We start from the raw sequence: 17,280 nt of genomic DNA, 5'->3' as shown, positions 1-17,280 counted from the left end.
AAACGCCTCGTTAGTGCAAAAATCTGAAAGAACCAAGCACCGCACTGAGGTATAGGCACTACATAGATGTCCACGTGTTATTTTCGCTAATCCCATGAAGATATTTTCCAAAAAACAAAATATATCTGCAAAGATGTCTTTAATTTGTCTAATTTTTATACATTTTATTAGTTCCCCACATGATTAGAGGAGTTATCCCACAATTAATGTAAAAAGAAAAAAGAAATGCAAGTACCAATCTTTTACTAAGAAAGCTAGAACCTGCCCTGTACCTCACATGGGTCCAGAGATGTCCCCATTCATGGACTCAATTACTGTACTCTCCTCAATTTTCTTCAGACTGGTACCTCAAGGGCATGTACTTTCTTAGTGGCTGTGTCTTTCCTGCAGCAGCTCTCTTCCTGTCACAGTTTATAGAACTGAACATGTGTGTCTTCCTCAGCGAGGTGGACAGTGAAATGAGGAAGAGGACAAACAGCAGGTGGCGCTATATAGATTTAAAAAAATTTGAACAACCACTGGCTATACTACATGCAGTTACAAAAGTATTGAGATCATGGCTCTGGCTTGAAAAAAGTGGAATATTTTTCATGAGACAACCCCTTTAATGTATACTGGGTGTCTAATGGGCCTTATAGGGTGTTTATAGGTTGTTATTTAGTGGTCTACAAACCCTAGACAAACAAGTCTTATTTTTTATGGAACATGACCCCATAAATGCTGATTATTATGCCAGGTAGGTCTTTGGTGGTGTAGGCGATGATCTATTTGGGAATTGTAATGGCTGCCAATAGTGGGCAGCCATACTGACTGTTATGCCAAGTAGGTCTTTGGTGGTCTGGGTGATGACCTATTTGGGAATTGTAATGGCTTCCTATACAGGCTTGGACTGGCCCACAGGGGTACAGGGGAATCACAGGGGATTCGGACTGGCCCACAGGGGAATGTACAGCACCACCACCAGCCTATGTTTATATAAAAAACTTGTTAGATTATTTATTATATTTGAATGTATCCATACTGTGGGCCCCCAAAATAAATGTTACTGGTGGGCCATGGGTACCCCAGTCCGAGACTGTCCCTATAGTTGTTTTTGGTAAATATTTATTACTGATTAAGGGTGCATTCACATTACCGTATGTATTTTGCAGTCTGCAAAATGCGGATCTGCAAAAATACGGATGAAGTCTGTGTGATATCTGTGTTGTGTTTGCAAATCCATTGTAACAATACCAATCTTTGGGTAAGGTATGACGTTTTTATTTTTTTATCCATTCTGGCCCCCTTTTTGAAAAGAAAATCAGTGACCAGACAGTGAGTGGCACAAAAAAGACAAAAAACAAACTACAGAATATTTTTAGTGGCCGTAAATGTTCTCCAACATTACAGAACTATCTATGATTTTTTTCTGGTTGAAACGTCCACTAATATGATATTCGTGTGGTCTGGTGTGTAAACTTCAAAACCTTTATTTTTTTAATAGAACAGTGTTGTGGTCATGCTGACTATAATTATGGTTAAACTATTTCATGTTAAGCCTCTGATGTCTCTTCTATTACTTTTAGAAACATTATCCGTGTGATCCACACACATCCTGGCACGTCTATAGGAGTGCGGCTCTAGACTTTAAAAGTTCTAATTCCGACTTTATTGTTTTTGGTCTGAAAATATCTTCTGAACATTTGAGATTTTATTCATTGTAGATTGTCAATAAATATTAAAGAAGTAGACAATCAGTTGACCGCAAGATCTTGCAAGAACACAGATCAAAACGTAATTCTCGGTAGGTTCTCCAGTTGGATTTTTCACCAGGGAAGCCACATTCCAATACTTAACTTCCAACGCTTTTGCTTTCGGCACCATGCCTCCAAGACGGAGGACAATCATATAAGCATCACAATAGTGTTGATCGAGCATGCTCGGCCGAACACCAGTCCTGTCTTCAGCCGAATACCATGTGTGCTCGAGCGCGATGCTCGAGTCTTCTCCCCACAACGAGCAGTAAGTACTGCCCTTCACTGTAATGCAATAGCCATGTTGGTTACTGCCATTACAGTGATTGGCTGGCCGGAACGCGTCATCGGGTACAATAAAGCACCCGATGACACGTGGTTCGGCCAGTCTTAGTCAGGGAGAGCTGTGCTGTAGAAGGGACAGGTAGTGTAGGGAATTTAATTTTATTTTTTTGTTAAGCAGGGTTGGTGTTAGGGACCCAAAAGTCATTTTAAGGACTATTGTTGTGTCTGGCAGTAATATATATATTTTAGCGCAACCTGCGCTAAATTGCGTGCAATTGTTAGAGACCTAAAAGTCCTTTTAAGGACTATTGTTGTATCTGGCAGCAATACAGTGGGATGCGAAAGTTTGGGCAACCTTGTTAATCGTCATGATTTTCCTGTATAAATCATTGGTTGTTACGATAAAAAATGTCAGTTAAATATATCATATAGGAGACACACACAGTGATATTTGAGAAGTGAAATGAAGTTTATTGGATTTACAGAAAGTGTGCTATAATTGTTTAAACAAAATTAGGCAGGTGCATAAATCTGGGCACTGTTGTCATTTTATTGATTCCAAAACCTTTAGAACTAATTATTGGAACTCAAATTGGCTTGGTAAGTTCAGTGACCCCTGACCTACATACACAGGTGAATCCAATTATGAGAAAGAGTATTTAAGGGGGTCAATTGTAAGTTTCCCTCCTCTTTTAATTTTCTCTGAAGAGTAGCAACATGGGGGTCTCAAAACAACTCTCAAATGTCCTGAAGACAAAGATTGTTCACCATCATAGTTTAGGGGAAGGACACAGAAAGCTGTCTCAGATTTCAGCTGTCTGTTTCCACAGTTAGGAACATATTGAGGAAATGGAAGACCACAGGCTCAGTTCAAGTTAAGGCTCGAAGTGGCAGACCAAGAAAAATCTCGGATAGACAGAAGCGACGAATGGTGAGAACAGTCAGAGTCAACCCACAGACCAGCACCAAAGACCTACAACATCATCTTGTTGCAGATGGAGTCACTGGGCATCGTTCAACCATTCGGCGCACTTTACACAAGGAGATGCTGTATGCGAGAGTGATGCAGAGGAAGCCTTTTCTCCGCCCACAGCACAAAAAGTGCCGCTTGAGGTGGGCTAAAGCACATTTGGACAAGCCAGCTTCATTTTGGAATAAGGTGCTGTGGACTGATGAAACTAAAATCTAGTTATTTGGCCATAACAAGGGGCGTTATGCATGGAGGAAAAAGAACATGGAATTCCAAGAAAAACACTTGCTACCTACAGTAAAATATGGTGGTGGTTCCATCATGCTGTGGGGCTGTGTGGCCAGTGCAGGGACTGGGAATCTTGTCAAAGTTGAGGGACGCATGGATTCCACTCAGTATCAGCAGATTCTGGAGACCAATGTCCAGGAATCAGTGACAAAGCTGAAGCTGCGCCGGGGCTGGATCTTTCAACAAGACAACGACCCTAAACACTGCTCAAAATCCACTAAGGCATTTATGCAGAGGAACAAGTACAACGTTCTGGAATGGCCATCTCAGTCCCCAGACCTGAATATAATTGAAAATCTGTGGTGTGACTTAAAGAGAGCTGTCCATGCTCGGAAGCCATCAAACCTGAATGAACTAAAGATGTTTTGTAAAGAGGAATGGTCCAAAATACCTTCAACCAGAGTCCAGACTCTCATTGGAACCTACAGGAAGCATTTAGAGGCTGTAATTTCTGCAAAAGGAGAATCTACTAAATATTGATTTCATTTCTTTTTTGTGGTGCCCAAATTTATGCACCTGCCTAATTTTGTTTAAACAATTATAGCACACTTTCTGTAAATCCAATAAACTTCATTTCACTTCTCAAATATCACTGTGTGTGTCTCCTATATGATATATTTAACTGACATTTTATATCGTAACAACCAACGATTTATACAGGAAAATCATGACGATTAACAAGGTTGCCCAAACTTTCGCATCCCACTGTATATATTTTTAGTGCAACCTGAGCTAAATAGCTTGCAATTGTTTGGCCGCTGCAGACAGCGACATTATCTGCGCTACATCTCCTGTGTAACCTTTGCGCAGCCTAAAAATATCTGTGACATCCAGTGTACTTTTTGTGTAGACGGTGTCCACTGCGGACAGTTACATTACCTGCGCTACATCTCCTGTATAACGTTTGTGCATCCAAAAAATATCTGTGACATCCAGTGTACTTTTTCCTTAGACGCTGTGGACAGCGACATTATCTGCACTACATCTCCTGTTTAATGTGTGCTCATACTAAAAATATCTGTGACATCCAGTGTACTTTTTCCGTAGACGCTGTGGACAGCGACATTACCTGCGCTACATCTCCTGTATAATGTTTGCACATCCCAAATAGCTGTGACATTCCCTGTAAAAAGTTTTAGCCGCTGGTGACAGCAGCGACATTACCTGCGCTACATCTCCTGTTTAATGTTTGCGCATCCTAAATATCTGTGACATTCAGTTTAATTTATTTGCGCATACACTTACAAAACCTGAGCTACTGTACGTGTGACATACTTGCAAGCATCTATACCATTAAATATGCAGAAGACGAGCAGTAAGGGACGGGGAAGTCGCGTGCTGCTGATGGTGCACACAGAGGCCGCGGCCCTGGGTGCGGTGAAAAGCCTGCTGCCAGAGCACAAGAAAAACAATTATCCACGATACCTAGCTTCATGTCCCAGTTTGCAGGACGGCGCAGGACACCACTCTCGAAGTCAGACCAGTGCGACCAGGTGGTCGGTTAGATTGCAGCAGATAATGCTTCCAGTCGATTAAGCACCACCCTGTCTTCTACAAAGTCCAGTCTTAGTAGCCAAGAGTCTGGTCAAAATAATCCTTACCCTGATCCTCCTTCCTCCCACCATGGAGAGTCTTGGCAAACAAGTGATCCCACACTCGGATATTCAGAGGAGCTGTTATCATCCCCATTCCTTGATTTGGGCATCTCGCCAAGCCCGCTTGAAGATTCCCTGATTCCCACACTCTGGAGCATTCACAGTCAGAAGAAGATGACGGTGGGGAACGGCAATTAGTGTTTCACGAGGTGGATGATGATGATGAGACACAGTTGCCAATAAGTCAACCGCAATTTGTGTCTCAAGACATTCATAATCAGGATGAAACACAGTTGTCAATAACTGAGGTTGTTGTTAGGTCAACAAGTCAGGAGGATGACCAGAATGAGGAAGTGGAAGAGGAGGTGCTGGACAAGGAAGTCACTGACCCAACCTGGGAAGGTGGCAAGCCAAGCAAGGACAGCAGTACAGAGGGGGAGGGATTCACAGCACCGCAACAGGCTAGAAGAGGCAGTGGGGTGGAAAAAGGTAGAAGGCTGGCCACACCAAACAGGCCCGCAACTGTTCAACACAGATGGTGAGCGTCGATGCCGCTATTATCAGCGTAACCATCCCACTTCTGTGTCTACTGAAACACTCGCTGCTGACAATGAAGGAGGACACTTTGCATGTTGAAGAGGTTAAAATGGGGGAAGACAGTGCACAGGGTGATAGCCAGACCACCCTTCGTTCATCTTCTCAGCGAAAATTGGATGATGATGAGGAGGAGGAACAGGAGATGGTTGCCTCAGCTACAGAGGGTAGTACCCACAGCAGGTTTATTCTATCTGTTCAGCGTGGATGGGCCGAAGAGGAGGAAGAGGATGAGGAGATTGAGAGTCATCTTCCTGATGAGGACAGCGAAGTCTTGTCTGTTGGGACTCTGGCACACATGGCTGACTTTATGTTATGCTGCCTTTCCCGTGACCCTCGCGTTATATGCATTTTGGCCAACACCAATTGCTGGTTGTTCACCCTTCTCGACCCCCGCAACAAAGAGAACTTCTCATCTCTCATTCCTGTGGTGGAGAGGACTAGCAAAATGGTGCAATACCAGAAGGTCCTTGTGGAAAAATTGCTCCAAAAATTTCCAGCTGACAACGCTGGCGGCAGAGTCTGTAGTTCCTTGGGCAACCCAGGAGGGGAGACGAGGGGAACACACAGCAGTTCCAACAGAGGCAGGGCAACAATATCCAAGGCCTGGGACAGTTTTGTGACACCCCGACAGCACCCACACCCTGATGCGCGGCCTAGTGTCACAAGGAGGGAAACATTTTGGAAGATGGTGAAGGAGTACGTAGCAGACCTTGTCTGCGTCCTCAATGATCCCTCACTGCCTTACAACTGTTGGGTGTCTAAGCTAGACACGTGGCACGAACTGGCGCTCTACGTCTTGGAGGTGTTGGCCTGCCCTGCCACCAGCGTTTTCTCAGATCGGGTATTTAGTGCTGCTGGGGGCGTAATAACTAATAAGCGCATCCGCCTGTAAACTGAAAATGCTGACAGGTTGACTCTTATAAAAATGAACAAGGCCTGGATTGCCCCTGACTTCTCTACTCACCAGAGGAAAGCGGCTGAACATAAAGGAACTTTAAATGTGGCTTTTATGGTGTATTGAATACACTGTATTCCCATGCATCCCTTCCACCACAAAAAAGGGTATATGGTTGGTTGATCTTCCTTTTCTCGTCCTTCTCTTCCTCCTCCTCCATCATATCAACATGCTTATTAGGCTGCCCTCGCTCCTAATGTTTTAGAGGGTCAGCTCAGCAGCAGGCCCTCAACCATAATTTTTTCGATGGTCAGCTCAGCAGCAGGCACTCGCCCATAATGTTTTAGAGAGTCAGCTCACCAGCAGACCCTCAACAATAATTTTTTCGATGGTCAGCTCACCAACAGACCCTCACCCCTAATGTTTTAGATGGTCACCAGCAGGCCAGCAATCATAATTTTTAAAGGGTGTGTATGATGCCCTCCTTTATGTGTGATAAAGGGTGTATTGTAGCGCCGCTTCCTTGTAATTTTTGGCAGCCCTTTCACTTAGTGCATAGGCTTTATGAGTGTCGGAGTCCCACTACCTGAACAATTGTACCACAATGTGAATGAGGCCCTCCATTATGTGATATACAGGTTGTATCGGAGTGCCTCTTCCTTGTAATTGTTGGCATTTCCACTTTATATACAAGTAAATATACAGGAAAGAATGTTTCCTAAAAAAAATTCCACTAAAATTGATTTTTTTCTTCGGTTTTGTGCATATTATTATCAGTCTGTAAAATTGGCGTACAACATCATTCCCAGCAGTGACCTGGGAGTCCAAGATGCATCCAGACATCCTTCCCATGCTGTTCCAGAACTTTTTCAGTGATGTTTCCATCAATTTCTGACCTTTTCATGTGAACCAGACACCCTCCCCTCTTCAGAGCAGGGGGTGCCTGGTTTAATGCTCTGGTTCTCCCATTGACTTCCATTGTGCTCGGGTGCTCTGTAGAGCACCCGAGCATCCCGAGGTGTTCTACTCGAGCACCCGAGCACTTTGGTGCTGTATCAACACTAGATCACAAGTATACAATGCTGACTTGTTAAATCTAAAGCCATGATCCGTTTCCAAAATCAATAGCTCGCTTTTAAATAGCTGGAGCTGGAATCAGACACCAGGGTATGCGCTATCAGAGGGGATTGTTTCAGGTTCAAGAAGTCAGCCGAAACATTGGCTAGACTTACTTACTTTCATAGCTCTACTTTTGGCAATATTGGCCGATTAAAAAAAAAACAAAAAAAAGAAGTATAGAGCGATGGAATCTGGAAAATAACATGTGGTCAGAAAATATTCTTTTAATATTTCAAACTTAATTTTTCAATGGAAAATAACCCCCTTTACAAGAGGTGCCTAACATAGAAAGAAAAAATAAAATTAGAAGACATGACCGCCAAGACCCAAAATTACATTACATTGTCCATGTTAACCATGTAGTAGTATACAAGTAACCAATCTGGAATAAAGACATATAAAATTATTATACCAGAGTATAACCCCAATACAGTAGCAGGAAAGCATAAGGATACATGTACAGTACAATAATAAAGACCAAGTTGACCCTCACGCCCCACTAAGTATGGAATGTATAATTCAATCAATCCTTTGGTTGAGTACAACCCGCAGGCCTTAGAGTGACCATACACATGAAATACCTGTTGGCTATCTCTCCCATCCTCCTTATACACTGGCATGCTTGGCCATGAGTGCATGTGCTTTCAGTCGGGAGCCTGACAAACACCACGGACAAATACCTTTGCTGGTGGCTTATTTCCTCAAAAACAAATTGATCGGTCATTTTGAAATCCAACAGCCCAATCCTTCTTCTCCCTCTGACATCTTCATGCCCTGTTACACATTAGATGGTCATCTGCACCCACTGGGTTCGACCAATATACTGTAATACTGTATCTCTAATGTGTATGACTAAATTTTAAGTATGCATCACAGATATCATACACATGACTCCTTAACATAACTTATTCTCATTTTCTGGAATGTACTGCACTAACTTGTCGTAACTCAAAGGAGTTGTCTCGGGTCAAATAGAGCCAGTAGGATATGTCATCAACAAGGAGGGCTCCTATCACTGTGACATATTGTAATTTCTACCACAAAGTGGTAGCAAAGGTAGGAAAGGTAGGTTCAAGAGTAGGATGAATGGCGTAACAATAGGAGTTGCACCAGTCGCAGTTGCCAGGGGGTCTCATAGGTCTCCTTGACCATACTAAGGCTAATTGTACTTCTTTGATCTCCTTTCTGATCTCATTTTAAGTGTGGTAGCCTGTGTATTGTAAATTTTTTGGTGCACTGAAATACCAGAGTGGAGAAGACAGGGGGCGAAGATTTATGGATGCACATCCCCTGCTATCAGAAACTAGATCAAAAGATAACTAGAACATGCATACCCCATTAGAGGAGTTGTGCTGGATTGGAAAATCATAGCTTTATTCAGTGTTAGACCCATTAGAGGAATTTATTCTTGAGGCCCAACCCCTATATCATCAATAATGTCTAATAGGTTTTGAATCAAAGAAAGAGACCATAGTTGCCATGGATTGGCTCCAAAGGAAGCCAAATGTTTTTTTTTTTTTCTCCTGGACCTTTGGGCTCTCTATGGTATCAGGGCCTGGGTCTACCAGAGGATCCTCTGGTTCTCTGGTGGTCCAGTCCGACCCTGGCTTTATTTCAGAAACAGTGCCATGGGTTATTTTGGTCACTGCATTTCAACTCCAATGAAGTGAATAAGACTGAGCTGCCATATCACACTCAACCTGTGGACCAGTTTGGCGCTGTTTTGGGGAAAAAAGTAGCTATGGTTTTCTAATCTTTTACAACCCCTTTCATACCACATCTTCACTGGACCTTCTTGACTTAGTTTACTGAATAAGAGTAGTCTTCAAGATTAGTATACAAAGTCGTGACTGGGCAGATCAAAGTATAATCATGACTATACTGTAGGTGTTGACTGGCTGAATGGGCTAAATGGACCTACAGAAGTCAGAGACTAATGGATGTGGTTGTTCTTTAGTTGAAGCAGCAAGCATTTACTGACTTTGAATTGTGTAGGACGATCAGTTAAACATTCTCTTCGCTAAAAAAGTTGAAAATATACAAAATTCTTCAATACTTAGACATATGTTGGGTGCAAAAGCGCTTCTGGGCCCTAAGGCAAAATCCATAACAGGCCACCCACCGACAATGTGCAATTTATTATATCAAGGTCTTGGCAGAGAGGACTTAGGATCTCCTCAGGCACAATGGCCTGTATGCAGATACTACCTCTCCATCGCCTATAGCTATTGCCCCACTTGGTGTTGCAAAAAAAAAAGTTATTCTTCTACTTTTCTTAACTACTGAAATAAAAAAAAATCCAGATCATGGCATAAATCATGGTATTGCCCTTGAAGAGACTCCATGTCTCTTTGGTAGAATTTTTGTCATTTCTTTCTTTTTGAAAACTTGTTCCACTTCATGTCTCCAGACTGAGTGGTTTTATTATACTGCAGTGGTTTTGAACATAAACTATGTTCTCCTTCTAAGTAGTCGTTTCAAAGGGATATTACAAGATTTTTGTGCCAATGGTGGAATTCTCATCCAAAACGTTGTCTGTACTAAAATTAAATTTTATGACTTATGGATACGGAGGCAGACACTTCTGCGGCAAGACCACCAGCAATGTGACAAAAGAGTACAGTAAATTCATGTGAAATCCATCAAATTTCTTGCTCATCCATTTAGTATCATTCATGGGGAAGGTCAGACAAATACAATTGGGGACATTTAAAGGGGTTGCCCCATGAAAAATATTCTAGCACCTGGATCTGAATACTTTTGTAATTGCATGTAATACATTTTTTTGTATAGATTAGTAAATCTATCTGTATGGCGCCACCTGCTCGTTGTTCTTTTCCTTATTTCTGTGTCCATCTAAATACTATCTATCAGGTGGTGGCAAATTCTCAAATCCATCCTTCAACTGACACCTGCTGGACCTACTGGTAGAAGCTGTGAGAGTTACAGGGAGAAAGGACGCTCCTGATTGGTAGGGAGCTGCAGCAGAAAGGACCCCCCCGTGAAAGGACACGTCCATGAACTGCTAGACTTAAGGGAATCTAGCAGCACAATTAGAGTAATGAATGGGGAGATCTCTGTATCCATGTGAGGTACAGGGCTGGTTCTAGCCTTGTGATTGTCATGTCCTATATGATGTCTGATTTTCATTTTCACATTAATCATGGAATAACCTCTTTAAGAAACTTTGTTACCCATAGAAACTAATTAAAGCACTGATTTAATTCTCCATTCTGCTCTTGAAAAACAAAATAGCTGAGGGGCGCGCCCAGTGTCGTAACCATGCAGTGACGGTATCATGCTCGCCGAAAATCCTTTGGTGGTTTTTTTTCAATCAAGACGGGAGCGGGCGGCCTCTCCGCGATTAAGTGGATGAGGTGAGTTTATTTTTATTAATTTTTTTATCATCGAATTAACCCCTGAGCATCTGAGGGGTTAAATGATGGGGGGGCGACGTGATTGCCGTTCCCCGTCATTTCGCCCGCTCCATACAATGCAAAGTTATTTGTGATAAAGTAATTAATAACAAATCAAATTTATTGTCAAAGTTTGGCGAAGCTGCTGAATCGAACCTTTCAAAACTTCGCTCATCTCTAACAACTACTGTACATGAGTCTGAAACTAGGAGCAGGTTGCATACGGAATATCAAGTGGTCTTAACATTAATGAAGGAAAGAAGACTGCAGATTTCAATTTAGGGCAACCCTTTAAAAAATGAGGGTAACCACTAATGTGAAAAAAATATATAAATACTGTGTGAAAGGCATCCATTGAAAAAGATCCTTATGGTTTATTGTGGGAAAGTTCAACCCTCCAAAACGTTTTTTTAATATTCAATCAATGACCCATAATTCTAAAAATGGAGACTTATAATAGGATTAAGTTGCAAAATAATCATGACATTATATACACATTGGAGACAATAAGAACCAGTCACTTCCAGGAATGGAGACATTTGAGTCAAAAGTAGGAACTATTGATCTTAAAGAAGAACATTCAAGAGGAGGTTCATGTGACAACTTATTGACCATTGCCTCAAAATATTAAAACCATGTATTAAAGCTTCTTCAACCCTAAACTGCTGCAGTATCAGCTCCTTATCAATATACAGGGTGGGCCATTTATATGGATACAATGGTTGGTGATATTAACTTCCTGTTTGTGGCACATTAATATATGTGAGGGGGGAAACTTTTCAAGATGGGTGGTGACCATGGCGGCCATTTTGAAGTTGGCCATTTTGAATCCAACTTTTGTTTTTTCAATAGGAAGAGGGTCATGTGACACATCAAACTTATTGGGAATTTCACACGAAAAACAATGGTGTGCTTGGTTTTAACGTAACTTTATTCTTTCATGAGTTATTTACAAGTTTCTCTTTGTTTACAGCTATTGACATGTCGCCGAGGTTAACACGTGAGGAGCGGATAGAAATTGTGTTGATCTCTGGTGAACTCAGTAACCGGGTCATTGCAGCAGATTTCAATGCAAGAAACCCTATGAGACCACCCATCTCCCATGCTACAGTTAGCAAACTGCTTGCTAAGTTTCGTGAAACTGGTTCAGTGTTGGATTTGCCAAAATGTGGACGCATGAAATCTGTCTCTAATGAAGAAACATGTGTCCTAGCTTCATTCAGCAAGAGCCGAGTGGTCAGAAACTTGTAAATAAGTCATGAAATAATAAAGTTACGTTAAAACCAAGCACACCATTGTTTTTCTTGTGAAATTCCCAATAAGTTTGATGTGTCACATGACCCTCTTCCTATTGAAAAAACAAAAGTTGGCATCAAAATGGCCAACTTCAAAATGGCCGCCATGGTCACCACCCATCTTGAAAAGTTTCCCCCCTCACATATACTAATGTGCCACAAACAGGAAGTTAATATCACCAACCAATGGCCCACCCTGTATATTAACCCCTTAAGGACCTAGGACGTACCGGTACGCCCTATTTCCCGAGTCCTTAAGGACCTAGGACGTACCGGTACGCCCTATTTCCCGAGTCCTTAAGGACCGAGGACGTACCGGTACGTCCTGACTTAAAATCTGTATTCCGGCGCCCCAGGGGTTAATTGGAACGGGATTTCGGCTGAAATCATTCAGCCGGCATCCCGTAACAATGCAGGGGGGGGTCATTTGACCCCCCCGTATCGGCGATCGCAGCAAACCGCAGGTCAATTCAGACCTGCGGTTTGCTGCGCTTTTTGCAGTTTCTGATCGCCGCGGTCCCTGACCGCGGGGATCAGAAACTTTAGAGTGGCTAAAATCATTATTTTTCACCCCCCCCTGCACCCCTGCACGATTTTATGCCGGAGGGTGGTGCGGGGGGGTGTCGCAGGCGGTGGGGGCGTTGCGGGAGGCGGGCGGTGCGGCAGGCGGGATCGCGATCCCCCGCCCGCCTCCCCATGAACGATCGTTGGCTTCTAGTGGGTATACCAGGGTGCCAGCACATTGCTGGCACCCTGGTATAAACGGCTGACATCTGTGAAGATGTCAGCCGTTTAACCCTTTCCATACCGCGGTCCGTACGGACCGCTGTATGGAAAAAGTTAACTGTCATCGGTCAGGGAGCTCCCTCCCTCTCCATCGGGGGGCTGCTGTGGCTTTGCAGCCCCCCGATGGAGAGGGAGAGAGCCCCCAGAGAGCCCCCCTCAGCCCCGTGCTTACCCTTCCCCGTCTGCGAAGTTCTGAGCAGACGGGGAGGGTTCCCATGGCAACAGGACGCCTGCTCAGGCGTCCTGCTGTCCATGGTGCTGAACAGATCTATGCTAAAAGCACAGATCTGTTCAGTGTAAGTAAAATACAGTACAGAACAATATATATTGTTCTGTACTGTATTATACAGACACCAGACCCACTGGATCTTCAAGAACCAAGTGGGTCTGGGTCACAAAAATGTAAAAAAAAGTGAAAAAAGTTAAGATAAAAAAAAAAACATTTATCACTGAATAAAAATTAAAAAAATAAAATAAACTACACATATTAGGTATCGCCGCGTCCGTAACGACCTGATCTATAAAATGGTCATGTTACTTTCCCCGCACGGTGAACGCCATAAAAATAAAAAAATAAAAACTATGAGAAAATTGAAATTTTGCACACCTTACTTCCCAAAAAAAGTAATAAAAGTGATCAAAAAAGTCGCATGTACGCCAAAATAGTACCAATCAAACCGTCATCTCATCCCGCAAAAAATGAGACCCTACTCAAGATAATCGCCCAAAAGCTGAAAAAACTATGGCTCTTAGACTATGGAGACACTAAAACATGATTTTTTTTTTTTCAAAAATGAACTCATTCTGTAAAACTTACATAAATAAAAAAAAAGTATACATATTAGGTATCGCCGCGTCCGTATCGACCGGCTCTATAAAAATATCACATGACCTAACCCCTCAGATGACCACCGTAAAAAAATAAAAATAAAAACAGTGTAAAAAAAGCCATTTTTTGCCATCTTACGTCACAAAAAGTGTAATAGCAAGCGATCAAAAAATCATATGCACCCCAAAATAGTGCCAATCAAACCGTCATCTCATCCCGCAAAAAATGAGACCCTACTCAAGATAATCGCCCAAAAACTGAAAAAACTATGGCTCTTAGAATATGGAGACACTAAAACATTTTTTTGGTTTTAAAAATGAAGTTATTGTATAAAACTTACATAAATAAAAAAAAATGTATACATATTAGGTATCGCCGCGTCCGCGACAACCTGCTCTATAAAAATACCACATAATCTAACCTGTCAGATGAATGTTGTAAATAACAAAAAAAAAAAACGTGCCAAAAAAGCTATTTCTTGTTACCTTGCTGCACAAAAAGTGTAATATAGAGCAACCAAAAATCATATGTACCCTAAACTAGTACCAACAAAACTGCCACCCTATCCCGTAGTTTCTAAAATGGGGTCACTTTTTTGGAGTTTCTACTCTAGGGGTGCATCAGGGGGGCTTCAAATGGGACATGGTGTCAAAAAAAAACAGTCCAGCAAAACCTGCCTTCCAAAAACCGTATGGAATTCCTTTCCTTCTGCGCCCTGCCGTGTGCCCGTACAGCGGTTTACGACCACATATGGGGTGTTTCTGTAAACTACAGAATTAGGGCCATAAATATTGAGTTTTGTTTGGCTGTTAACCCTTGCTTTGTAACTGGAAAAAAAATATTAAAATGGAAAATCTGCCAAAAATGTGAAATTTTGAAATTGTGTCTCTATTTTCCATTAAATCTTGTGCAACACCTAAAGGGTTAACAAAGTTTGTAAAATCAGTTTTGAATAGCTTGAGGGGTGTAGTTTCTTAGATGGGGTCACTTTTATGGAGTTTCTACTCTAGGGGTGCATCAGGGGGGCTTCAAATGGGACATGGTGTCAAAAAACCAGTCCAGCAAAATCTGGCTTCCAAAAACCAAACCGCGCACCTTTCACTCTACGCCCTACTGTGTGCCCGTACAGTAGTTTACGGCCACATATGGGGTGTTTCTGTAAACGGCAGAGTCAGGGCAATAAAGATACAATCTTGTTTGGCTGTTAACCCTTGCTTTGTTAGTGGAAAAAATGGGTTAAAATTGAAAATTAGGCAAAAAAATGAAATTCTCAAATTTCATCCCCATTTGCCAATAACTCTTGTGCAACACCTAAAGGGTTAACGACGTATGTAAAATCAGTTTTGAATACCTTGAGGGGTGTAGTTTCTTAGATGGGGTCACTTTTAGGGAGTTTCTCCTCTTGGGGTGCATCAGGGGGCTTCAAATGGGACATGGTGTCAAAAAACCAGTCCATAAAAATCAGCCTTCCAAAAACCATATGGTGCACCTTTCACTCTACGCCCCGCTGTGTGGCCGTACAGTAGTTTACGGCCACATATGGGGTGTTTCTGTAAACGGCAGAGTCAGGGCAATAAAGATACAATCTTGTTTGGCTGTTAACCCTTGCTTTGTTAGTGGAAAAAATGGGTTAAAATTGAAAATTAGGCAAAAAAATGAAATTCTCAAATTTCATCCCCATTTGCCAATAACTCTTGTGCAACACCTAAAGGGTTAACGACGTATGTAAAATCAGTTTTGAATACCTTGAGGGGTGTAGTTTCTTAGATGGGGTCACTTTTAGGGAGTTTCTCCTCTTGGGGTGCATCAGGGGGCTTCAAATGGGACATGGTGTCAAAAAACCAGTCCATAAAAATCAGCCTTCCAAAAACCATATGGTGCACCTTTCACTCTACGCCCCGCTGTGTGGCCGTACAGTAGTTTACGGCCACATATTGGGTGTTTCTGTAAACGGCAGAGTCAGGGCAATAAAGATACAGTCTTGTTTGGCTGTTAACCCTTGGTTTGTTAGTGGAAAAAATGGGTTAAAATGAAAAATTTGACAAAAATATGAAATTCTCAAATTTCCTCCCCATTTGCCAATAACTCTTGTGCAACACCTAAAGGGTTAACAATGTATGCAAAATCAGTTTTGAATACCTTGAGGGGTGTAGTTTCTTAGATGGGGTCATTTTTGGGTGGTTTCTATTATGTAAGCCTCGCAAAGTGACTTCAGACCTGAACTGGTCGCTAAAAATTGAGTTTTTGTAAATTTCTGAAAAATTTCAAGATTTGCTTCTAAACTTCTAAGCCTTATAACATCCCCAAAAAATAAAATATCATTCCCAAAACAATTCAAGCATGAAGTAGACATATGGGGAATGTAAAGTCATCACAATTTTTGGGGGTATTACTATGTATTACAGAGGTAGAGAAACTGAAAATTTGAAATTTGCTAATTTTTCAAAATTTACGGTAAAAATTGTATTTTTTTATGCAAAAAAATTAACTTTTTTGACCCAATTTTAGCAGTGTCATGAAGTACAATATGTGACGAAAAAACAATCTCAGAACGGCCTGGGTAAGTCAAAGCGTTTTAAAGTTATGAGCACTTAAAGTGACACTGGTCAGATTTGCAAAAAATGGCCTGGTCCTTAAGGTGAAAATGAGCCTGGTCCTTAAGGTGAAAATGAGCCCGGTCCTTAAGGGGTTAAGATTTGTTGCAGAAACTCCTGGGACTGAAAATCTGTTCTATTCATCAATGAGGTTCTTTTGGTTTTCTGGATTACTGCAGTCCCTGTTCAGATGAATGGGGCAGTCTCAGAAATTTCTGCAATATCCTTAGCACTGGCCAGCCCTTTCAGCTAGTTGGCCACTGGAGGAGGCTTCCTTGGTATTTTAATCCTGGGTGGGAAAAGCCACAAGTGACAGCTATAAAATGCACATGTTCAAAAATAATAGCATGAGGGTGCAAAATCCAGAATAATCTTACTTTGTAATGCTTTGTCCTGCAGGCGTGTGTTCAACCTCATATCCTACTTGCTTCAGAACATCAATCACGGTATTATTTCCCAGGAAATGACCTATGAACGTAAGACAAATGCCATTAACATGTGCAATGCAAAATAATACGCAACCTACTGGAAATTATAGCCACTGAAACCAGAGCAGATGAAGAAATGAAGGAAGGAACACATGCGCGTCCTGGGTCCTCCAGATTAAAGGTGGCCATACAGATTTGATCAGGGGTTAGCAACCTTCTGCACTCCAGGTGTTGGGAAACTACTATTCCCAGTATGCTCCATTCATTTCTATGAGAGTTCTGAGAAGAGCAGCATGGAGTATGCATGCTGGGAGTTGTAGTTTCATGACAGCTAGATGATTTCTGTCCAAGCCCATCAGTTTTGGAGGCAACCATCTAAGTCTAGTTTCACATTTGCGGCACAGCTCTCCGGCAGGCCATTCCAGCAGAGAACAGCCTGCTGGAGTTCCT

The 17,280-nt window shown here is 42.1% G+C and overlaps 1 protein-coding gene across 1 annotated transcript in view; it reads right to left on the bottom strand.

Annotated features, from left to right (window-relative positions):
- The window catches only part of TRABD2B (TraB domain containing 2B), a 258,490-nt gene that overhangs the window by 47,838 nt on the left and 193,372 nt on the right, over positions 1-17,280 (bottom strand). The window contains exon 5 of the mRNA XM_040407881.1: positions 16,780-16,870. Within this exon, the coding sequence (XP_040263815.1) occupies positions 16,780-16,870 (91 nt within the window). The remainder of the gene's footprint in view (positions 1-16,779; positions 16,871-17,280) is intronic.

The sequence above is a fragment of the Bufo bufo genome, chromosome 9 (genome assembly GCF_905171765.1).
Source record: "Bufo bufo chromosome 9, aBufBuf1.1, whole genome shotgun sequence".
Taxonomy (NCBI): Eukaryota; Metazoa; Chordata; class Amphibia; order Anura; family Bufonidae; genus Bufo; species Bufo bufo.
This window is presented reverse-complemented; position numbering and strand designations above follow the sequence as displayed.